The 25,619-nt window shown below is 38.1% G+C and overlaps 1 protein-coding gene and 1 long non-coding RNA gene across 10 annotated transcripts in view; both read left to right on the top strand.

The window, feature by feature from the left end:
- fgf11a (fibroblast growth factor 11a) overlaps positions 1 to 25,619 on the top strand; it is a 117,516-nt gene that overhangs the window by 41,300 nt on the left and 50,597 nt on the right. The window contains exon 2 of the mRNA XM_065248638.1: positions 7,043 to 7,153. Coding sequence (XP_065104710.1) covers positions 7,043 to 7,153 — 111 coding nt within the window. The remainder of the gene's footprint in view (positions 1 to 7,042; positions 7,154 to 25,619) is intronic.
- LOC135730734 (uncharacterized) lies at positions 12,285 to 18,878 on the top strand. Of its 9 annotated transcripts, XR_012335223.1 has the most exons (9): positions 12,751 to 12,821; positions 12,980 to 13,054; positions 13,149 to 13,298; positions 15,175 to 15,216; positions 15,769 to 15,997; positions 17,107 to 17,179; positions 17,282 to 17,636; positions 17,739 to 17,897; positions 18,496 to 18,878. It is a non-coding gene; the product is annotated as an uncharacterized lncRNA (long non-coding RNA). The 9 variants fall into 9 exon arrangements; XR_010526079.2 differs by having other exon boundaries at positions 12,285 to 13,054; positions 13,136 to 13,298; positions 18,496 to 18,877; XR_010526078.2 differs by having other exon boundaries at positions 12,285 to 13,054; positions 18,496 to 18,876.

A 25,619-nucleotide genomic window follows, 5' to 3' on the forward strand; every position in this document is an offset into this window, starting at 1 on the left:
GACATTTCTCTGTGCATTTAGACACAAATCATTAAGCTTTGAGTAAAAAGGCCCATTAGTCTGACTTTAATTATACCCAAACTGGAACTTTCTGTTTGTTACAACCTCTTTATGTGTGGGAATTTCCCATAATATTTCTTCTCTTTATGTCCATTTTTAGAAAAATAATGACAAAACCAAAGCATGCACTTCAGCTCAAATTGGGTGCTTGTCCAAAATATATATAAAGTCGGCAAACAAAAGCTTTAAAAAAACAACATGATAATGGACTCTCATAGCGATGTGATGTTTCGAGCATGCAGGCTCTTCATCAGACATGATGCAGTTTTTTTCATAGATTTGACTGTGTATATAAATGTTGCACTGTGACTCTTAGTTTATAGCATGTTCTTCAATAATAACCTAACTAATACCCCTGGCTAACACACTTTGGAGCCTCTTGCATTTTAGATGACCATAATTGAATAAATTACAAACCGCTTTGACACAGTGAAGATGTGAAATTATTATTATTGATTTTCTTAAAAAAAAAAAAAAAACGGTCTTAGGTTTGCTGTGTGTTGGAGAAGTTGTTCTAAAGTGTGGGGCAATTGTTTGATGAGAATTACGAAAGCCGTTGCCGGGGCAAATGATTGATCGTCCTGCTAAATATTGTCATTACAGAGTTGGCTACCACTGCCCCGCCCCCTTTCATTACTCACAGTCACATTAGGCCGCAGGGCGCATCCACTGTAATTTTATGCACTTTGGCTGAATACGTCTCCTGAATATGAAGTGTGCACTTGTACACTTCTACTCCTGTTAGTTCAGCAGAGACAATATTGGGCTTGACATGCAGGTCTGTGTATTTTTCTGCAAAAAATGTCAGCTGCAACTTTTTACTGTTGAAAGCCTGTTGCAATTTACATGAGAAAAGTCTTAATTACATTACTATGCCTTAAGTCAGTGGTTCTTAACGTTATTCCTGAAGGCCCACTGCTCTGCACATTTTGTATGTCTATCTTATTTAACACACCTGATTCAAATCATCAGCTCATTAGAAGAGATCTCCATGAACTGAACTGAGTCTGTCAGATAAAAGAGACATACAAAATGTGCAGAGCAGTGGGCTTACAGGAATAATTTTAAGAAGCACTGCCTTCAGAAACTTGCAACTACGCTTATATAGCACTGTATGTTGAGCAACGGACGCACACTTGCGTGCACGATCAAGCACGAGCAAAGAAAGAGAGAGAGAGAGAGAGAGAGAGAGACTGCAGCAAGATTGACAGGAGATGACAGAGGAAAAAGCCCTCAACAAAGTGTTTTAACAAAAAGCTTATTGTTAATAACTGTTTTTTTTCTTGTTTAATATAAGCATGTTATAGGAAGTTTTTGTTACATACTGCTGACGCTCTTCGTCATTCTATGACATGAGATGAAGAGTTAAAGTTTTTCGTTCTCCATGCTTGTGCATTCAGCAGACAAATACCCAAGATCGCCATAGCCGTGCCTTTCTCACACGCAGCATAGGGTGCAAAAATGGCTTAATTTTAAATTATAAAGGAAATATAGTGCTGTATGTTTTTTTTGTGTGTCTTTCTCAGACACTTTAAAATGCTTTTACCAACATATTTCACTCTCGGCTGGTAAATGTTTTTATTCGTGTCATAAAAGACCTCATTGTTTGGTAAAAAATATTCGGCCTTTTAAATTGCCGAACACTTTAAAATAGTTTTTTGCTATTTTCGGCTGAATAATTTAATCCGGTGCATCCCTAGCTACCTTGTAAAATAAACTGTAAAAAATATTGTCAAATCAACATATACTATATTTATATGTTATATATTTATATGTTACATAAACTTAACAAATTAAGTTAAAAAAATTAACTTTTTAAGTTTTGTCAACTTATGTCAAAACTTAAAATAGAAGGTTGAATTAACTTGCAAAACCAAGTTGTTTTAACTTCATGCTGCATTGTTTTACAATGATACGTACGAATTGACATGAGATTGTATTGGATATTTTCAGCTTATGAAGAGGCATTGTTGGTGGGTGTAAGATTTTGTTTATTGTACATAATTAAAGTCCCTCCAGAAAAATGCGATTATGTGATCACATGATTCAACATGAATCCGCATATTTAAATTGCAGATTTCCGTGCGCAAAATATGCAGGGGTTGCATGATTTCATAATTTCCGCATTTTCATAGCAAAAATCACATACATCTTAGCAGAAAGTTGAAAAATGTTGCATTTACTTCACACAAGCGCAGCCATGTCCCCTGTTGCCATGGGAACGTTATGAAGTGACGTGATCATGTGACGTGAACATCATGCAAAAGCTGCAAACAGTTTTTGCAAGTTCCTGCAGTTTTTGCAAGTTGATGCCATTACTTTACATAAAATAGCATAAATATCGCATTTTTTAAGAAAACGTGCTGCAAGATCAAGATCAAAAAAAAAAAACTCAGCAGTTTTCTGGAAGGACTGAACTAAATTATAAACAAATAAAATATGGAAAAATTTGTCAAACCTCGTGCTGCTCCTGGCTAGGTGCACACTCTAAAAAATTCTGAGTTAATTTTATTTTGGGCTAAAAAAATTGACAAACCCAAATTAACTTATAAAATGTCCATATTTAATCCAACAATGGGGTTGAATCAATCCAGCATTTTGAGCTAAAACAACCCAGTATAGGTTAAAGCTCGTACGTGCATTCAACCATATGTGCATGGTCGATCCACGCATGCCCATTGCGACAAAATGAATCTCCTTGGCTACATTTTTCTGTAAGCGCATGCGTGACCTACACATTCAATGTACGTGGGGTTTGAAAAATCTGGCGGCCCGCGTACAGTACGCACGTACTCTTCTGATGACAAAAATTCCTTTACCAGCACAGTAAGCGTTTTGATATTTTAATTCCAATCCTCACAATATGTATGGAGCATTTTATAGTATAAAAATGTAATACGGACTGGGAAAGGCACCCTCTCCACAGATAGATTGACAGACGACACAGCCTCTTAATAACAGCTTCCCTGCTTTCCTCTCAACCATTGGAAAAATGCCAGGCTGAAAAAATGTGTCATTTTATTTGTGTGTGTTCAGCTTTGTGCACCACCGCAAGAACCATCAAAGTAATGCCCTAATATGCGACATGCGGAACAAAGGTTCAAAATGGTTTGTGGTACAACGTAAAGCGGGATGTGTGGTCCCCTAACCTGTGCCCTTGGTGTTGCTAGTGCCAGCTTTACTATCAATTGTGCTACAGAAAAGCCTGTGCGATAGATAATAAATACTGTCTTACTTTTGTTTGTAGCCTATCTCTCTATCTCTCCGTTCTCAGAATGAGAAATGGCATTGGAGAGGAAAGACTTTTGTTAAGAGGTGTTATGCCTGAAGGGTTTATCGATGGATTGGGTGAAGTATGAGAGTCTTCCACCGTTATTTAGCGTGTGAATGTCTTCCAATAAAATAACCATGTCATAACTTTCACCCACTGTGCTCTTGTTCTGCCTCCGTAACGCTCTTTTACTTTCTCTCTCCCTTGGGAAGGTAACCACTCCATCTCCAGCTGATTGGTTGATGTATGGTGTTATTCAGTGAGATGCTAAACCACATAACTCATGCTGACGGGGGAGATAGTGAGAGAGTAAAAGACAGAAATAGAGAGGGGGGAGGCAGAAGAGGAAAGTGGTAGATCTCTAACCAGGTGATGTCCCCTGTGTCTGTGTAACTTTTTTCGAAGGCTGGGCTCTTGGCAGACTGGCATCCCTGAGTTCACAGACTCAAACATGCATCAAAATTACCCATCAGAATTGCCCTTCACACCCTCTGTCCCAGAGAGGTGTTTTATGGTTATGCAGTGCAGACAGAAGGCAGAAAGGGCTTGTGTATCGCTGCCGCTCTGTGTGTGGCTTTCAAAGCGTGTCATGCCAGCAGTACTAAAGAGGCTGACAGAGACGGATCTGTGGGGAATTTACTACAGGACCCAGATCAACTGAGTCAGACGAGACAAAGGAAATGTGCCTTATCACAGTGGAATATGGCATTTAATCTGGGAAACTCTTTCTATGCCTGCTCTTCTCCCTACTGTACTGCAAAAGCATAAGCGCACACACATACACGCTTGGTGTCTGCTTTTGAGAGCAGTGATTTGTCTGTGGACAGTGGAGGTGGCAGCCAGACAGTGTACCTTGTAGCTGAATGTTAAAACTAGTTTAGCCCCTTGGGGCTTCACCTTCAGAACTGATCAATGGACATCAGCAAATAGAAGCCTGAAGAGGGAAAGACAGAGAGAGAGAGAGAGAGAGAGAGAGAGAGAGAGAGAGAGAGAGAGAGAGAGAGAGAGAGAGAGACCCTCAAATGGCGAAGTGTGGTTATGGTCTAATATGGTGATCCGAAAACCGAGATCTGAGGTTTATTTTCGTTAAATTTTGAATGCACATTTTAGCGGTTACTTTAATGGCGTCATCAGATAACAAATGAAAGTAAATGGAGCAGTGGGTCAAATTGGATGCGAGGCCACTTGGGTTTCGTTCTATCTGATTGGAGCGTGCGGGGCTGCAGACTGCACACACGTCGGTGCCATTTACATTCGGGTCCAGCCAGGTTCTTAAAAAATGCCACTTGGTCGGGTCGGACTTGGGTCTAATTTTTTCAAGTTAGATCATAAATTAATTAATGTATACACGTCGGGTTCGGGTAAAAAGTGATTTTAGTCATTTCAGGTCGGATACATTTCTTTGGACCCAAGAAGACCTCTCGCTCCCGGCACTCCACACCTCCACCACTCCACGGGGTGGGGGTCTAATATGATGAAATAATACAAAGATGTGGACTTTCGGTGAATGCTGACTCAGCTACCAGGACAACAGACACTTAACCTGTCGTCCGTGCTTTTTATGGGATTCCTAAATATTTCATGCGCTGCCTGTGTTCGCACTTTAAATCCACCTCTCCAAACCTGGGATCTTTTTTGCAGAGGTTTATGTGAAAGAATTGTGCACACACACATTTCGTTTTATGGGGACTGTTCTATACGTAATAACTTTACTAATTGCGTATATACTGTGCATTTTTACATTTTTCAAATAAACATTTAGTATGATTTATAAGCTGTTATCCTTATGTGGAAGCTGTTTCCCCCCAGTCTGGTAGGAGCAAACTTTAATAACTTTTATAGTTAATTTGAAGTTGTGTTTCCTCCCTTTTTATTAGAAACCTGAGTGTTTAATAGTCTCTTTCTTGTATCATTCGGTTCTTTGACCAAAAGCTACAGTCTGCCAGTCCTTGAGCAAAAGGCTACAGTGTCATATAGTACAGTGATGTATCAGATGGTAATACTGTGTTTTATGATATTAGCATGATGTTCCAATGTACTTCATTAAAGTTTATGCATTTGTCAGACACTTTTATCCGAAGCCACTTACAGTGCATTACAAGGTAAACATAGTTTTATAAGCATTTGTGTTCCCTGGGTTCAAACCTGTGATGTTTTGCTAATGCAACTGAAGTATACAGGAGTACTTCAGAGAATACAATGCTAATATTTTTTGATAGTAGCCCAGTTTTATTTCCTACGCAACAATAATAGCAATAGTTCTATCTTTGTTTATCTCTCTGTTTTTCTAGGTCATAATAAATATTGATGTCAATAAATTTTTTTTTGAGATCTTAGTACAGCTACTGAATATGAAAAGAATGAATTACCTCATGCGTAAAACGGAAACATTATACAATCATTTAATTTGTTCAAATCCAAACTCATGGGAAAATGAATGTATTCAAAACAGTCTGGATAAATTAAGGACATTTTAATTGTTTTTATCATTTGCATGTCTACATTGTTTAATAACGTGATTCACAAAAAATAATACAACACAGCCAACAACACAGCCATAATTAAACTTAATTTGTGCATTTAAATCATGCAGCAGACTACCACAACATATTGGCTTACTTACTTAGTATTTTTGTCTTGTTTTCAGTAAAAATATCAAAAAATTCTTAAATTAAGATGTATTTTCCTGATGAGCAAAATGACCTAGGAAAATAAGTCTAGTTTTTAGACAAAAAAATATAAACTTTAAGTAAATTAGTGCTTAAAACAAGCAAAAAAAATTGCCTGCGGAATAAGAATTTATTTCTTGAAATAAGTTTATGTTTTTCATAAACACTTAATTCAAGAAAATTTGTCTTATTCCATTGGCAGATATTTTTGCTTGTTTTAAAGCACAAATTCGCTTAAAAAAGTATTTGTCTAAAAACTAGACTTATTTTCCTAGGTCATTTTGCTCATCAGGAAAATACATCTTAATTTAAGAATTTTTTAAAATTTTTACTGAAAACAAGACAAAAATACTAAGTAAGAAACATGCAGCATCACTTTGCTTTTGTGATCCAGACACCTGAATCAGTACGAATAAGTACATATGGAATCTGGATTCTTCACCATTTGATCAGAATTGTAATTCATCTCAACAGCTTGAAATTATTGATGAAATTGACTGGTGACATGTTTGTGGTAAAAATCTTATGGCTGTATATACTAATTTAGCAGTGTTTGACTGTTAACATCTTTATATTTTGCTTTGTTTGATTTTACTATTTCTTTAAGCATAAAATGTTTTACATAACAAATCCATGAACTCTTTTTATGTTGGTTATGTTTGTGCTGTAAACTTTAAGAAGAATATAAGAGGCACCGAATGTTTTGTTCCCAACATCACAGTTCATTGTCCAGTACAGACAGAAACAATGTCTCGTCTTGCTAATATGCTTTGTAAGCAAGTAATGCTTGTAATTTTTGCTGTTTAAGGCTGAAAGTCTTTTAGGTAAGCTGTGGCAATATAAAGATGTTTTGGCTGGTTTGTGTTTGTTATTGAGTCTCTTTGAGTTTCAATTCTGCCATAAGCACACATACAATACAGCATGTTTTATGAATCTCTCTCTCTCTCTCTCTCTCTCTCTCTCTCTCTCTCCTCTCTCTCTCTCTCTCTCTCTCTCTCTCTCTCTCTCTCTCTCTCTCTCTCTCTCTCTCTCTCTCTCTCAGAACCTCAGCTAAAAGGCATCGTCACTCGTCTGTTTTGTCGTCATGGCTTCTACCTGCAGATGTTACCCAATGGCACCCTGGACGGCACAAAGGACGAAAGCAGCTCCTTCTGTAAGTGCATTTGCCTGTTTGCGGAAATGAGGGCATCTGGGGCTACAGCCCTCAAATATGTTTCGAACACGTTTAAAGGTCTTCAAAATCACCCTTATCTTATCTAATCTTGACATCATTTACATTTAGCTAGGGCCACACTTAAAGATTTTAAAAATGTAAGATACAACAAACATGATGGCAAAAACATCTACGGTTAGGGACATATCATGAAAATCTGACTTTTTTCATGCTTAAGTGTTATAATTGGCTCCCCAAATGCTTCTATCAACCTCGGAAATGTGAAAAATAACAACCCAGTAACTTAGTTTTGGTAAACCATTTTCTACAAGCATACACAAATTTGGCTCCCCTTGTGATATCAGAAGGGGATATTACCTCCTCTTAATTTGCACTATCCAACCACGCCACTGCCATTTAGTGCAGAGATCAGCTCATTTGCATTTTTAAGGACACACCCAAAACGGCACATTTTTGCTCACACCTACAAAGTGGCAATTTTAACATGCTATAATAAATGATCTACTGTATATGCTATTTTGAGCTAAAACATCACATATGTACTCAGGGGCTCAGGGGACACCAAATATTTATTTTTTATCTTTTTTGTTGTTTTGTTTCTATAGTGTGTGGAGTGGTGATCATGACAGCACAACACACAATCAGATTCCAGTGTTTCCCACACATTGACTTTACTTGGGCAGATGCCCAGGTATATTAACAAGTGCCCATATATCTGTTTGTATCAATTTGTATCTTTTTTCCTCTTTAATAATGACATTTCGCATGTCTCTCCCAATGAGCTAGTGCGCTTGCAAGCTCTGTGTCAGCGTCACATTGTATCCTTCCATGTTTGAGCAAAGTTTTACCATTAGAGGTCTGCACGGAGGACCCGGGACCTGTACGGTTCCTGGTTTATATTTTACATGGTCAGCCGGATCCGGGACAATCCTAGTTTAATTACTTTGGGTCCCAAGTCTGATTTGTGTGTAAAACCAGAGTAGATTGGAGAACGGCCGTGAGCACTACCGCGCTAAAGCTCGTGTATAGTTTCAGTGTGCCTCCGGTTTCTGTGGCGATAACAACTGACTCTTGTTTTGAAAGTCATGACCAGGCTCTGCATTTTCTTTCTCCCATTTTTTTAAATATTATTATTATTAATAAGCCATATCTTTTCTAAAATCTAAAAATGTTTGCACAGACATGGTAGCAACAAAGCAATGCTAATGTCAAGTCCATTAAACTGAACGAACAAAGCACAATTGACTCAAGATATAAAAAACACAAAGCTGTAATGTAAAGTCACCTGTCACCGGGACAGCAAGTAGACTTTTGAATCTGAAATAATGAGTGGATTAAGCTTTTTAATCAGCAAGAGAGAAATAGAAAGAGAGGCACTTTTACTGCTTCTGCTCTATCTAATAGAAATTATAGCCATTATAACATCAGTCACATTTATAATTTATAGACCTGCACTGTCTATCATTATTATATAGCTACACTGTAAAAAACATATTGTGAAATTCACAGTAATTAACTGGCAGCAATTGACAAGTAACTTACTTTAGTAAAAGCACAGTAAGTTACTTGTCAATTGCTGCCAGTTGACTACTGTGTTTTTTTTTCTATAGTAAGTTACTTGTCAATTGCTGCCAGTTAACTACTGTGATTTTTCCGTACAGTAAGTTACTTGTCAATTGCTGCCAGTTAACTACTGTGATTTTTCCGTACAGTAAGTTACTTGTCAATTGCTGCCAGTTAAATACTGTGATTTTGCCGTACTGTAAGTAACTTGTCAATGGCTGCCAGTTAACTACTGTGTTTTTTTTCTATAGTAAGTTACTTGTCAATTGCTGCCAGTTAACTACTGTGATTTTTCCGTACAGTAAGTTACTTGTCAATTGCTGCCAGTTAACTACTGTGATTTTTCCGTACAGTAAGTTACTTGTCAATTGCTGCCAGTTAACTACTGTGATTTTTCCGTACAGTAAGTTACTTGTCAATGGCTGCCAGTTAAATACTGTGATTTCTTTTCCACAGTAAGTTACTTGTCAATGGCTGCCAGTTAACTACTGTGATTTCTTTTCTACAGTAAATTACTATTGTCAATGGCTGCCAGGTAACTACTGTGATTTTTTTCCACAGTAATTTTCTGGCAGTCATTGACAAGTAACTAAGCAGAGATTATATGTTTTTAATATATAGTTCATTGTGGTTTTCCCTACAGCATTTGATTGGTTAGTTATTTTCTGTAAACATTCATCAATGTTAAAATAAAGTTGTAACGGCCAGCCTTAAAGGTTGAGTTACAATTATTTAAAAACTCAAGACTGTTAAAAGAAGGAAATACAAAAAACAAATCTAAAACAATATAAAAGTCCAAGCGTGTTAAAAGTCCAAATGTGCAAAGTTTCCACTGTGTATATAAAATCCAAGAAAGTGATATCCAAAGTCCATAAAACGTAACTGGACAGGTAAGCCCAAATACACAAACTCCACAACCCAGCAACCGCTTGTTTTAGCTATAGCGTCAGCTAACCATGTGCTCCTGCTCCTTCCTTTTATACAAAGTTCCATGTCATGTGACCCCTCACATGACAGGCAGACGAAGCAAAGTAAAAGACTTTAGGTGTGTTCGAGATCATCCGGCGCTGCGCAGACCGATCGGCGAGGTTTGCCGCTTGCAGACGAGGGAGGAACTAAAGACGGAGCCGTCAAGCCGGAAACCTGCTGCTTGCCGTAGTGACGTGTGCGCCGTGTTTCCTTGTTTTTAATCGCAAATGAAGTGAATTAAAAGCTGAATTTCATAAAAACAAACCTTTTAATAAAAAGTTGCAACCAGAAACATTTTATATCGAATATTTTAATTGCTGCTTATACTGTATACCCGAAAATAACGGGAAACAAGCCTATATTATTAAAATACCAATAGAGTTTGTTATTTTCATTTTTATTTTATTACACGACACAATATAACATATTTAGGCATATTAAAGTGTTTTTTCCTGTTTTAAAACATGAATTTATAATGTTTATAAGTGGAACTAAAGGTTGGATTAAACTTGAAACGCACGTGATCGTTGTCATCAATGAGGCGACCAATCACGTAAAGCTGTTACGTCATCACAACTCCGGGCAGCCGCTCTGGAGAAGCTGCACCGGCTGAGCTAGCCGGCTACTCTCGAAACGCTCTCGCGGTACTTAAAAACCATATGACACAGTCACGTGCCTGCAGCGCCAGCTGAAGTCGGACAAAAATACTAACCGGAATGCACTGCTTCAAGTCAGCCACCGATCGGTCTGCGCAGCGCCGCATGAAGTCGAACACACCTATACACACATAAAATAGCAAAAGGATAAAATGGCTAAGAAAACACGTAAAACTAATTTAAACTCAAATATACATAAGTCACAATATAATGAGTGGTAAAACATGTATCTTGTGTGATCATGTCACAACGTTAATTATCTAATTTAAATATGCTAAATTACAAAACAATACAATAAGTTTTCTGATTTTAGGGAAAATGCTACTTCATCTTTCACAGATATGTACTAAATTAAAAAAAATTTTTTACAGTCAAATACATTCAATAAATGCATGCTAACATTTGTAAAATAACATTTTAATTTGGATGAAAAAGTATGAATTCCCAAGAAATGTATCTTAAAACATCTTAAACTTTTGTTACAATCTAAAAATATCTAAATATAATTCAGTACAATCTGTAAATAAAACAAAATCATTAATTATAAATCAAAAGTACACTTCAAGTAAACTGTTAAAGTTTCCTCCAATTTTTATTAAACACAATATTACTGTGAAGTATAATAACTGAAATGCAAAACAAATTTATGTCTACAATATTTTCACTCCAAAATAAATAGTTCTAGTGCACAACACAACCATTGATTCTAAAAATGATTCTAAATTCAGAATCCTAATTTTACAGTGTATAAGTAACATTAAAATATGTTACAGTAAAGGTCAGTGAAACCATACCACAACAGACAATGTTAAGAGATTGAAAAGCTGTTTTCATTTAAATTGCTAGTAATCTACTGGATCCTACAGTATGAATAAACATATTTACAAGATTTACTAAAAGTTAGAATTTATGTTTAATTCTATTCAACATGCTTAAACACATTATTGTTTAATTTACATTAAACGTGCCTGTATTGACATTTAAGTACGAAATAATATCAGCTTTGAGTGGACTAGTTATCAGATGTTTAAGTGAATCACCAAAACATGACTCCAAACAATGGACCTTTTCCAATAGATTATGTATCATATATGTGAACAAAGTTATTTATTAAGTTATTTATACACACTTCACTTTGATGAAACTGTGCAATTTTATTTCCTGTGTGCAGGTTTAGCCACTGGTAAAACTCTAATGGGACTGCTCTCCATTCAGATGGCTTATGTGTTTTCATGTCTCACCAGCATATGGCCAAGATGATTTCAGTGTAATACTGTTTAAAGTATCTATTAGCCTACCATGTGTATTTTCTCTAAAATTAAATATTTTAGCAGCAAAAGAAGTCACAGAAGCTAAGCAAGTTAACCCACAAACGAAGAAGAAACAGCAACTTGTTGTGTATAATTTGAGAAGACCAGTAATGATGGAAGTAAATAAGCATCGACTTTTGATGCAGTTTGAGTTAAATCACTCCTCAACTTGGCTCATTTTTGTTTTGACCGTCACAAACGGAAATACCTATGACACAGTTTTTTTTACCTGACCGGAGGGGTTCTGGTGGACCAATCTGACGCGCTGTAGATAGACGCGCGTCAGTAGATCTGATGCGCTGTTAAAAATTTTGTGAGGTGCGCGTCAGGCTACGCAGAGCTATGCACAGGCTACGGACCTATGCACGACTATAAATCGCCCTTTAAACTGACATACTGGGTGCATCCCAATTCAGGGGCTGTGGCCTTCCAAGGCCGTATCTGAAGGCAAATGACATCACCGCCCAGCTAGCATGTATAATCGGCCCGAGCTCGGCTGCCCTGCGGCAGCTGCGGCTCAGACTCGGCATTGGCGTGTGTTAACCGAGCCGATTGTGCCCCGCAGCTCGGTCTGGCACATTCATTTTTGTTCTGGCTGTAAGCACTGGGCCGATTCATGTTCACCGTAACTGGTAACCCAGCTCTGGCTATATGATCTGGACCACTTTGGGAAATGACTCGGCTTATGTTAAATCAAGGATGGTTTTAATGGATGCCATTCAATGTAGGCGACTTTCTTTAACACAAATGTAGATTTTTAACTCCAACCGTTTTAGTCTGTCCATAACAAAAGACAGTAAAAAACAAAACATGGTCAGACAAATCCAAATTAAACCCTGCTGCTCGTTGATGTCCTAAGACACGAAACGATCGGTTTCTGTGAGAAACCGAACTGTATTATATAATTTATACCTCTAATACGGCGCCTTCTTCTTCTTTTGAGTTTTAATGGCGGGTTGCGAAGCAACGTCATAGTTGCATACTGCCATCTACTGTATCGGATGCACGGCTTGAGGGCTATACAGGGACACCCGAAACCGTAGGTGGCGGTATGCACCTATGAAGTTGCTTCGCAACCCGCCATTAAAACTCTAAAGAAGAAGGTGCTGTGCACGGGCTCATTTGACTACGCATAGTACTGTATTAGAGGTAAAAAAATTATATAAATACTGTTCGGCTTCTCGCACAAACCGATCGTTTCGTTTCTTAGGATATCAATGTGTCGTCACGAGCGGCAGGGTTTAATTTGGATTTGTCTGTGCATGTTTTTACTGTCTGAGATTTTGTTACTATTCACATGCATACAGACTGAAACGGTTGGAGTTTCTACATTTGTGTTGTACTGAAGAAACAAAATCACATACATCTTGGATGGCCTCGGGGTAAGCTGATAAATACAAAAAATTCATTTTAAGATGAATCCCGTACGTTGGCGGCTGTTTTAAACTGGGTGCTCGGCTCAGACCCTTTTGCCAGTATGAAGCCGATTTCAACGGTAACTGCAGAAAGCGTCAGCACGCTCAGCTCATCACTGGAGTAACGTCTGTACAACGGGTGAGATAAAACTCAACGCCTGACTGAATCATCCATTCCCTTTTCGATCCTACGCCATACGTTAAACTTGAGGTAAGTCTTGTGTTCAGTTTCCTTAAAAGGCATCAACATTCACGCTAAGCATAGTTTCAATCGAGTTCCCGTCACATCATATATTAATATATATTTCGAACTGTTGCTGATTACATGTTGGTTATTATTGATTCGTTCATGTTCCTTTGACATGTTCATGTACTTTTTTCCAGATGAAACAAACATAAAGAATTCATAATTCATTTAAGAATTATTAATTAGGACAACATCAAATTATTTATCATGTCTGAGAAAAGTAGTGCAAATTTTGGATAATATGAAAGTGGCTCCAACTTTTATGGCGCGAACGAAGCTAGCATTGACTAGCTGGGATGTTAAATAATGCAGGGGCGTCAGTTTGTGTTGAAAAGTGGTGGGGACAAAAGATCAGATAAAAAACACTACAGCAGGACTGGAAAAATATTGAATAATGGCGCATCAACATAGGCATAGCGTAGGCCAGTCAACAACACAAAAATACTCAGCATAAAACCCTCAACAATGTCGACTGCACATGTAACTGCAACACCAGCTTAACTGAACAGTGCCAAAGCACCATACTGTAGAAAACAGCAGCACATTAAGTCAATGATAACAATGAAATTTATTACATATGTAAAAGAAAACACACCATAAGCACACAACGCAACATACACCCGTACACGGCAAAAAATGATTTTCAAGAAAAAAAAATTCTTAGTATTTTTTTCTTGTTTTCAGTAGAAATATCAAAAAATTCTTAAATTAAGATGATTTTTCTTGATGAGCAAAATTACCTAAGAGAATAAGTCTAGTTTTTAGACCAAAAATATCAAATATAAGTGATTTTGTGCATTAAACAAACAAAAAATCTGCCAATGGGGTAAGCAAAAAATCTTGAATTGTTATGTTTGTTTTATGCTCAAAATCACTTAAATTGGATATTTTTGGTCTAAAAACTAAAATTAATTTATCTTAATATAAGAATTTTTAGATATTAACAAAATACTAAGAATTTTTTTCTTGAAAATCTGTACACTGCAAAGAAATTACTTTCTTACTAATTATTATTGTCTTGTTTTCAGTAGAAATATCTAAAAATTCTTAAATCAAGATGTATTTTTTTGACGAGCAAAATGACGTAAGAAAATAAGTCTAGTTTAAACAAGCTAAATTATCTGCCAATGGGGTGTGACATTTTTGCTTATATTAAGTGTTTAAGAAAAAAGAAATCTTATCACCCCATTGGCAGATATTTTTGCTTGTTTTAATCACAAATTCACTTTTGTGCATCTTGATTTAAGAATTTTTAGATATTTCTACTGAAAACAAGACAAAAATACTAAGTTAGAAAGTCATTTTTGCAGTGTAAGTCGCACAGGTATTGCTTGATTTTCAGAACATTTTAACCAAATGCTTTCAAAAAGTGGTGGGGACAAAATCAGCCATTTCAAAAAGTCGTGGGGACATGTCCCCAGCGTCCCCAGTGTAAATGACACCTATGAAATAATGGGACGCAATTTTTATTAAATGCAATTTACGTGATTAATTTTTACAAGCATAGTGTTCTTTGGAGGAAAATTAAGTGGAACAAAATGTTAGCTGGTAGTGCTGTGACAAATCGCAGTTGATCCGAACCACGGTTCGGCTCGCATGTGATTCGCGGATTAATATATACCAGTGTATGGAATGTCACAATTATAGATTTGTGTGTAAACTTAAACATGTCTTGATGGACCCTAATTTATGCACTGTGCAGTTATGCTGGTAGTTGGGTAATGTCATAATGGTTATTGGGTTGGGCTTGGACTAAAAAAGGGAAATTGTAATGGTTTAGTATAATAAGACATTATGTATGGTTTTGTACAATGCTAATCTTTTTTTCTTTTTTCCTCAGGTAATCTTGCTTTTGCTGTTCTAAAATAAACACTGCTCTTAGGTAAGAATGGCTGATCAAATGCATTATTTTAAATCTAATCTGAGACACAAAGCAGTTAAATCGTTGTCTAATTTGCTGCAAGGTATTAAGAACGACAGTAAGCTTGTTGACGATGATCTGACTGATGACTGATATGTGTGATGAGATTAAAACTATGGCTGTGCAAAAAAATCGATACAGCTAACTACCATGATAGTTAGCTGTATCGATAGTGTATCGATATTTCGATCTCTACTGTCGATATTTTAAAAAACATCAAATCCCTCTGTGTGCGTCAAACGACCTCCTCGCCGCTGCTATAGTTGTCACTGTCCAGTTGTCTGCCATATACGGCCATTCGGCCAATGTCTCAGAAGTTAGAGGGAGTGAGAAAATGGCAGAAAATTTAAAAACACCTGCATCTTTCAAAGAGCTGCAGGTGTTCAGCTCTATTTTTTACATTTTTGATTGTATTGTGATACGTATCTTATCATGACCCATGTATCGTGACACGTATCGTATCGGGAGGCCCTTGCCAATACCCAGCCCTAATTAAAACAACTTTTCTTTTAGCACACCACCCATACATGGCACACAAAACAGGTCTTGTGAGGGGGCTGTGCCCACAGGTAGAAATTCTGTAGGTCCACGGGCTTCTCCCCTTTCAGCGAACATCACAGCGCTTAGTCCACCATCGTGGTCTCCAATCTCCATTACCAACAGCCTGAGTGCTACACCTACAGACACCCCAACCCATGCAGCAGCTGGCAGAAGTCAGACATCAGGCCAAACTGGATTTCAAGTAAGAAGGGCGAGATAGCCCATGGAGAGAAAAAAATCACTTTGGTATTAGGGCTGGGTATTGTTTCAGATGTCTCAAATCGATTCAGATACATTAGATCTCAAATTGATTGGATTGCGATTTTCGATTCAATGATTACATTTTCACTGGCCCCACCACAAAAAAAGTAATAAATGAATGAAATAGTTTTTGTAGTTTTTACCCATTTATTCTTGTAATAAGGTTATGACACCCAATATTTTAAATACCAGTGAAAATTAACAATTATCAATTCTATTTTTGATACTACAGCTAAAACTACTAATATAAATTTCATAGATTAAAGACAAGTTAATAGTTGTTAATAAAAATTAAATGCAAGCAATGCAATATAAGTACAATAGAACAAAGATACAAATGAAGAAATCTGTGCATTTCAGGTAGGTCTAACAGTATTTTTCAGATACAGAAATTGAAAAAGTAATCAAATGTAAAATAACACGGCATATCTTCACTAATTAGGATTAACCTTTATTTAATCTGCACAAAGTTACAAATCGTTATTCAGTGAAAAGCAGGGAGTGACTTCCTCTTTTGTAGTTTGATTAACATTTAAAAACACAGACAGGTGAAGGTTACTACCACTTTAAGACTAATGCACGGATCAAATTATGATAGGCAATGAATGCATTCCTTTTCTACTTCTTCTCATAACCGTCTGTTTACTCGCAAAGGCCGGCTTTTTTAAAAAAATTTGTGAATTTGCAAGTAGAGAACTAGAATTAATTTCGTAATTTGCACGCTGTCGCGCAGCTGTAAGCGCTTCCAGTGTGTGCTCTTCTCACATAGCTCATGCAAGTTCTCTTTCGCTTGAATGCTTAAATTGACAAGGCTTAAAAATGCGTGCAAAATGTAAACTTTTATGATCATGCAGCACTGGCCCAATCGGGACATTGACAGTTCCTTCAACCGGAATGCTTTTCAGATATAATGTAATGAAAATAAATACAGAAAAACGATGAGAATTGATATTGAATTGACCACATTTAAAAAAAAAAATTTCACTTTTTTTTGCCTATTCCTATTTGGTATATGTGATGAGATTAAAACATATTTTTCTTTTCTTTTAGCACACCCCACCCTTACATGGCACACAAGTATATGACACACAACACAGGTCTTCTCAGGAGGCTGTGCCTACAGGTAGGAATTATACAAAGTGATCTCTCTCGGTTTACTCTGACATATCTACATACAATGTTTTGCTAGTAATCTGCTATGCCTGCTTTTTCTTGTGTTCTACAGCAATAGGCTTTACGCCCAGCTGCACTACTTCCTGAACTTCAGCCAGCTCCTTGTTTCCTGTCTGCCATTATTGGACAAACTGATTAATCCAGGTGTGCCTGAGCTTAGTAGTCACAACAACAATAATCAGACACACCTGGATTTATCAGTTTGTCCAGTAATGGCAGACAGGAAACAAGGAGCTTAAAGCCTATTGCTAAGGAGATCCTCATCCAGCTCGATTTTATTAGAGAGCAGCAGTTGCAGACTTCACCCCAGACCCAACACATTTTGGGCTCCCACTTTCAACTATTGAGGAGCTACAATGTTTGTAGGAGACATTAAATAATCCAGATGAGAAGAAGAATTTGGTGAGGTAAATTATGGTTTAATCAGATCATTCCTAAAAGTCAGTCCTCATTTTCACTCATGCTATATTCCTTAAATAACTAATAAGGTACATGTCTTTTTGTTTCAGACTGTTTTTCCTGGAATGGTCGGAGACAAGACTCTTAAAGACACCGTGGGGTGGGTCCTGAAAAAAACAATGAACTCTTCGTGGTGAGACTCATCAATTGAAGTGGGGTCAACTGAACGCCTGCATTCAAAGGGCTCACTTTGAAAAGTGTGGTTTTGGGTGAGTGTCAGTGCTGGAAACGGCACTGTAGTGACATCCCAGGGCTCTACAGTGCGACTGACTCGATCAGTGGCTGGTTGCATAAACCTTTAAGACTAGTCTTAAAAGTTAGTCATTTTTTTTTCTTCAAGACTGATCATAATTGTATTTCTATACTCAAACTCTATTTAAAACATTAACATCATAACATTATCATAAATTGAAATGCATTAATGCTACTTCTGAGCCTCATTAAACAGTCTGTAAATATAACTAAATCCCACATTTCTGTTATATGCCACCTCTGCAGTGCAAAGATGAATTGTGTTGCTACTGATTTCATTTGATTGGTAACTTATTCTTCCTGATTGCCTCTTATTATTCTAACTCAATTTATGAATTTGAAATTTAATAAGGTTAAAATTTTATAGTCAAATATCTCCTTATAATGGGAAGGTGATTTTGTCATTGATCAGAATGTGCTCCTAAATTTTTGAATGTGCTCCTAAACTAAAAAGAAATGTAAGCGTACAGCCCTGCATCCAAAATAAGTTTTGGTGGTTTTATGAGTAACATCACATGGTCATGCTGACCTCTTCTATCTTTGTTTTTTTTTCAGATGCAGTCCGCCGGAATGCCCTGACCAAAGATAACACAGAAAAGGAGATAGAGCTCCTCATCACCAGGTGGTCGGTGCTAGCATATGACAGGGATGGTGGCCGAATCCAGACAATAGACAGACAATGAATTAAAATGTTTTAAATTTAAAAATTTTAAATTTAAATTAAGATTTTTGGAAAATTCGTATTTGAACTGATTGTGTGTGTGTGTGCACCTGGTAATTATCACGTTGTGTCCCCACAAAGATAGGAATACCAGTATTTTTGTGACCTTGTGTCCCCATGAGGAAACAAGCTTATAAATCAAACAAAATGATGTTTCTTGTAAATGTGAAGTAGGAGAAGGGTTTCTGTGATGGTTGGGGTTAGGGAATGGGGTAGGTAAGGGGAATAAAATATACAGTTTGTATGGTATAAAATGCATTACGTCTATGGAATGTCCCACAAAACATGGAAACCTGTTTGTGTGTACGAGAGAGAGAGAATGTGTGTTCAAGTGAATAAAAAATGCATTAAACGTGAAATCCTTGTTCTTCCTTGTGTGTTTTATTTTCAGTTAATGTTGCATAATGGTTGCTTAGCAATTTTAGTATTAACCAATCAATAAAATCAATAAATTAAACAAGCCCAAATAAGGAACAGGATTGGAGGGGAGCTTACGTCCTCTCACTCGGGGTTCCGCAATCGGGCCGCGTTAAAACTGAGTGCTCGGCCGTGTCCTCGGGGCGCGTGAAAACCGAGCGCTCGCAGAGCAATCGGACCTAGATTCATGCCGAGGATCGGCCGAGTGTTCCAGCATTAATCGTTCCGATTTCGGCCCGCACAATTTTTGCTAGCTGGGCGGGCTGTGACGAAGGCTGTCACAATTCGAAGGCTCATTCATATAAAAGCCTCTTACTGTGGCCTTTTCCCCACTGATTCCGAGTTAGGGCTGTAACGCTATAGCTTGTCCCATTATAAAGACCTGCCTGATTATGCATCAAAAATCATAATCATTCAAAATAAAACAAAATCATTCAAAATATTCTTTATTATCATGAAAATACCTGAAACTATTTGAAGAACAGCAATATAAATATTCTTGTAGACATTTCCTGGAACAGCGTTTGCAATTCTAGCCTACTTCTTCTGTGGCACAAAGTTAGTTTCTGCACGAGAGCGCCCCCTGGCTTTTGGATGTGGCGGCATTTCACCGTAATTCATGCAAATTCATTAATTGAGAAAACGCGCATTTGCACGATAAATCGTTACAGCCCTACCGAGGATCCATAGATGTATCCTTCACAGCCTTGGCTATCCCAAAATTCAATATGAAGTCTGGGTATTTTGAAATAAACATTCAAAACTGTAGTTAAATAAAATTGTATATTTTGCTAATTAAAGGTCCTTGTGTCTGTTTTACTATTATAAATGATGTTTTAGTGATGTAAATTAATATTATTGCTGCAATGTTGTGTGTTGCATTTTGCTTTTGTATATTTCTAAGGTTGGTGAATTTTACATACTGTTGGATAGTTTAATCTGCATCAATGTGTTATATTTTCTAAAGTATACAAAGAACAATTCCCGCACACTATCTGCTTGCTGAAAAAATGTATTTAATGAAAGTTGCGTTGCAACGTTTCGATCAACTGATCTTCATCAGGCAACTGATGAAGATCATGTTGCTCTTCATGTTGCCTGATGAAGATCAGTTGATCGAAACGTTGCAACGCAACTTTCATTAAATACATTTTTTCAGCAAGCAGATAGTGTGCGGGAATTGTTCTTTGTATATTTTGAGACTTTTTGTCGTCTTATCCTACGCACCCATCTATTGACTTCAGGTGTGCGACGCTAATTTGTTTGAATATTTTCTAAAGTAAAATAAAAAAATCTGCCACCATATTTATTTTTAAAAGTCTGATAGGTCTCAGCTTTTGTGTCCCAGTGACAAGCGTAGTAGGCGGGAAAAGCAAGTGATGCCCCCGTAGGCTAGACCGTCTCATTTCATTTCACTCCGTGGCGTTTAGAGGCTGCTGCCTTCAAATATTGAGCCTTGCCTTCAAAGTCCGCGGCCTTAAAAGGATCCAGACCCTGAATTGGGATGCACCCTTAGTTTGTTCAAACTAAACCAGTGCTCACACAGCAGTCATTGGCCAGTTTACTGAATGACAGTCATATTAACCAATTATACTCAAAGCAACATGACGAGTCAGCCAATACAATTTGGTAACACTTTTTTTCGATAGTCCACTTTAGACATTTTACTAATTATAAGTAACTTTGCAACTATTTATCCTACCAATCTTTACCGTATTAGTAGACTGTCTGCTTAATATCTATTCACACTTTATTGTGATGATATTGTGATAAGTATCTTTGCAGGTGCATGTCAACTTATTCCACTAACCCTAACCTCTTCCCTAACCCTAACAGTCTACTAATACTCTAAGGACAGTTAGACAGTTAGTTGAGATATAGTTGCAAATTAGTGAAAGTTGGTTCACATAGTTGAAAACTTATTTATAGTTGTATAAGTATTAAGTGTAACCTACAATTTATTTCAGTGTGGTAGCATATTTAATGGAATGTTGTGTGTACCATATTGTAGACAAAACAATAATCATAGTGACTTTCTCCTTTAAAGAAATAGAAAATAAATCTAATTTGTCATTACTAGCATAATACTCAAATATAATATAATAAATATACTTTAAAAAGGAATTCCCAACAAAGATTATTGAAGAAATAATTTTCTTCAGTTTATTTTGAGTATCCTGAATAAGATTAGACATCAGCATGTTGCTAACAAAAATTGTTGTTGACTGGACTTAAATACATTTACTGTAAAATGTGCTGTAACACACAGAGGCGGCCTTAGCTATGTTTCAACCGTTTCAATTGAAACGGGCCCCGCCCTAAAGGAGGGCCCCAGCCCGGCGCAAGAATGTTTGAACGTGGGGCTATGATTCCTGCACGGGGGAGCTCACATTGTCAGTGCCTGTGGATGTTAATGTAACGGGATCTACTTTTATAACAATTATTTTTGAGAGACTTTTATTTTGACGAGCAGACTGGTTTACGTGCGAGTGGTGAGAGTGCACGAAGAAGAGCGCGCAGTAGAAAAAAAGTAGAAGAGTAAGCTGAAGTGTGTGTCGTGTCGTGTCCGAGAAGCTCGTTCGATAAAGTTGCTTTAAGAGAACTAAATCGGAGTTTTGGTCGGACAGAGGACAGCACTGTATTGTGGACTGTAAGTGTTTTACAGTTGAAGATTGCGTTTTGACGATCGGTTCACGAGAAGCTCAGCTGTTGCTGGAATGACGCAGTAACTTTATGCTGGCTGCAGGCACACTTTAAAGTGCTTAATATGTGAGTTTTCTTGTCGTATTTGTGACATTTTTGGTATATCTGACATATTTTTGCTGTGTCACGTTATTTACTTTACACTGAAGTGACGTTTTTGGTCCGGACGGATCACGTCGTTTTATTTTGTGGTTTACTCGTGTCTTTACACGTGAGACAGCGGCTGCTGTATATAATCGTGATATAAAGCACTGTTTTGAGAAGATTTGAGTTTTAGTTTACCCTGCCATCCAAACGACATCTCAGCTGATTCATCTCGAGGGTGGTTCGTTTGTAATTCATCTGTGTGATTCATCTGATCGATTTATCGTGATATTGCAACTGAAAGAGGCAACTAAGTTGTATTTCTCGAGTTAATTTCAACGCACGCTACTTCAAGACAACGTATTTCCACGCATCATTCTACAGACTGGTATTTCCTATTTGTTCTTTTGGGACATTGTGGTTTGATGGACGGTACAGTTAAAACCTTAAAGTTGGGTTATAAAACTTAAAGTGAACTGTGGTTGAACATTTAACAAGGACATTCACCAGTGTTTTGAGTGTGAAATTGTGAATGCTCATTGAAACTGTTATTTTCTCACTGTTTAAAAGGTAAATTAAGTGGTGTCATTTAATTCAAAGTAAAGTTATAAGTAAAGTTAGAGCTAAAAGGGAGATTGTAAGTGTTATTGGTTGTCACTTTAAAGTGATTGACTCTATAGTGAATACATTGAAAGTGATTGGGTGACAGTACAAAGAAATTCACACAATACACTTGTTTATGTAACTTTTTATTTATTTTTCTTTGTTGTTTTCATTCTTATTGAGTCATTTCAAATAATTTCTTGTTTGAGAAATTATACAGGAAATAAACAAAATTTATATTTCTTTATACTTACCTGAAGTGTAATCGTAATCTTTAAGTGAAGTCTGTCAGGGAGTAAGGGCGTCTCACTTACCTTAATAGACCTGGGGAGGGAGGATTATGTGAATTTTATATATATAATTCTGTCTCACATACACTTTTACTTCAGAAGGCTTTCTCGTGACGTTAAACTAACTGAAGCCTACCCTTGTCGGTCTGTAGGGGCTTTCACCCATAAGGTAGGGAACAGCATACATACTCTAGTGTGTACAGAGACTAAAAGCACTGGGGGCGGGGACAAAGATCCTTTCGTTACTCAGTCTTCCAGGGCAGCACTAATTTTATCCCTTACTAGACGAGAATAATTGTTCCCGTTACAAAATGGCGTCACGAACAGGATGCGTATAAGTACAATTAACTAGTCACACATCTCCAGGCCCACAAGTTGTTTGTCAAGAAAGAAGATGGCTGAACTCGAAGACTTAAGAAAAGAGATGGCGGAGATGCAAAGGCGATTTGCAGAGCAGTCGGGTGCCCTTGAACAAGCCCGAGCAGAACAAAGAGAAGCTCTCTCTCTCGCAAAGGTTGTAATTGAGAATCAGGCCTCTGCACAAACGTCTCCTGCTGCTATCTATATCCCACGAGATCGAAAACTACCTGAATTCAGTGGTTGCGGGTCAAAACCCGGCGAGTTAAGTATTGAAGAATGGGTGACATCGATGAAGTCTGCATTTCAAGTCATGAGGGTGCCCGCTGAGGACAGGGTTGAGCTAGTAAAACAGCACCTAAAAGATGAAGCCAAAGCCACAGTGAAGTTCATGATGGATGGAAAGGAGGAGACTGTTGATAACCTTTTCTCTGTTCTCCGTGACACTTATGGAGATAAAGTGCCCATTGGAACAAGGCTGAAAGATTTCTACGATCGTGCTCAGAATGCAGGAGAAACAATACGGTCCTACGCATATGACCTTCGAGAACGACTGAATCGTGTTCAGCGTCGAGAACCAAACAGAGTGGCTGATGTTGAAAACGTCCTGAAGGAACAGTTAGTGCTTGGCTTGAGAGATGACTTTCTACGACGCGAGATGAAGCGCAGGCTTAAATCTGAGCCAGGTCTAACTTTTGTACAGTTGATGCAAGCAGCAATTACCTGGTCGGAAGAGGAGGAGACGCAGACTTCTAGTAATGTAAGGTCCAGTACTCGAGCCAGAGGAGTGGTGAATGTTACCGCAGCACAAGATGCTCCTTCTGCCCTGTCACTAGAGAAACTGCACGAAGCGATCCAGAAAATAGCTGCTCGTCAAGAGGAACTATATCAAGCTGTGTACGGAAAAGGAAGAAATAAGCCACAACCAAGCCAGCCTAAGAAACAACCGTTAAAAGACAGCGAAGGCCGGTATATTTGTTATTCATGTGGTGAACCTGGCCATACCAGCCGTTACTGTTCACAAACTGGCAATTTAAAGAGAGAACCCGCTCCACCTCAGCATGTGGATTCAGCTGAAATGTTAGAGGATGACTCAAGAGGAGCAGTGCAAAAAAGTCCGGGGCCGTCGTTGATTCGATGTCACACAGTAGAGTGGACAGCTGACGATACCGCTGAAAAACTGAGAGACAGCGCTTTTGGGGACTGCCTAGTTGTTGATGTGAAGATCGCCGGTGTTGGAACCAAATGCCTCCTGGATACAGGATCAGAGGTATCTACTATATCTGAGTCACACTTTAAGGAACACTTTGGAGAGCAAAAGCTAAAGCTATCCTCTGCATGTTGGGTCAAGTTAACCGCAGCCAATGGATTGGACATCCCTGTCTTAGGATGCCTGCAGGCCGATGTAGAATGTCTTGGAAAAGTACTGCCTGGAAAATGTATATTCGTCCTCAACGACACAAGTCCAGATGTGAAAGAAATGAAAGGTGTGTCTTGAATCATCGGAATGAATATACTTAATGAAATTCAGTCTTTGTTTATCTCAGCAGAGGGAATGGAGAAAGTCAACAAGTACACTCGACAGGATGAGGCTCAGGTTCGAAGAGTGCTAGCCAGAGTGGAAAAGGAAGTAGGACCACTGGGACGTGATGGAAGGATTGGATATGTTAAGATTGCTGGAAAACAAGCTGTCACTATCCCCCCTCGTTGTGAGAAGGTGCTGGAGGGACGTTGTGGAGTGTCGTCCAAGATAACGAGCCAAGTGCTAGTTGAGCCAACAGCTGGGACAAGTTTGCCAAAAGGGCTTTTAGTAGCACATGTTCTTGCTAGAACAGAAGATGGAAAGGTCCCTGTGCGTATGTTGAACTTGAGTGAAAAGACAGTTAGACTTGCTCCTCGATCTAGAGTCGCTTCTGTGTACAGACCAAAAGAGGTCATCACAAAGGATGTGCTTGAGTTTCAGGAAAACGACGGCGTACTTCATGTAAAAGAAATGGCAAGAGAAAATGGACCAGCCGATGAAACCTTGCTCGCACAGTTACCAGTTCCTATCGAAGTGAATTCTGAAGGACTAACACAGGCTCAATTCAAAAAGCTAGTGGAGTTGCTAACAAAGCACAGAGACGTTTTCTCCAAGGATGACCAGGACTATGGCTATACTACAGCTGTCTTGCACAATATTCCAACCGGTGACGCACCACCAATAAAGCAGCGTCATCGCCGAATACCACCACACATATTCCAAGAAGTCAAAAGACATGTCCAGAATCTGGTGTTGCAAGGAATCCTCACAGAGAGTAGTAGTCCTTGGGCATCACCGGCAGTTATTGTCATGAAGAAGGATGGGAGCATCCGTTTCTGTTGCGATTACAGAAAGCTAAACCAAGTGACGTGTAAGGATGCGTATCCTCTTCCAAGGGTGGATGAGTCCCTAGATGCCTTGGGTAATGCCAAACTGTTTTCTACCCTAGATTTGACTGCTGGGTACTTCCAGGTAGCCATGA

This window comes from Paramisgurnus dabryanus, chromosome 2 (genome assembly GCF_030506205.2).
Source record: "Paramisgurnus dabryanus chromosome 2, PD_genome_1.1, whole genome shotgun sequence".
Taxonomy (NCBI): domain Eukaryota; kingdom Metazoa; phylum Chordata; class Actinopteri; order Cypriniformes; family Cobitidae; genus Paramisgurnus; species Paramisgurnus dabryanus.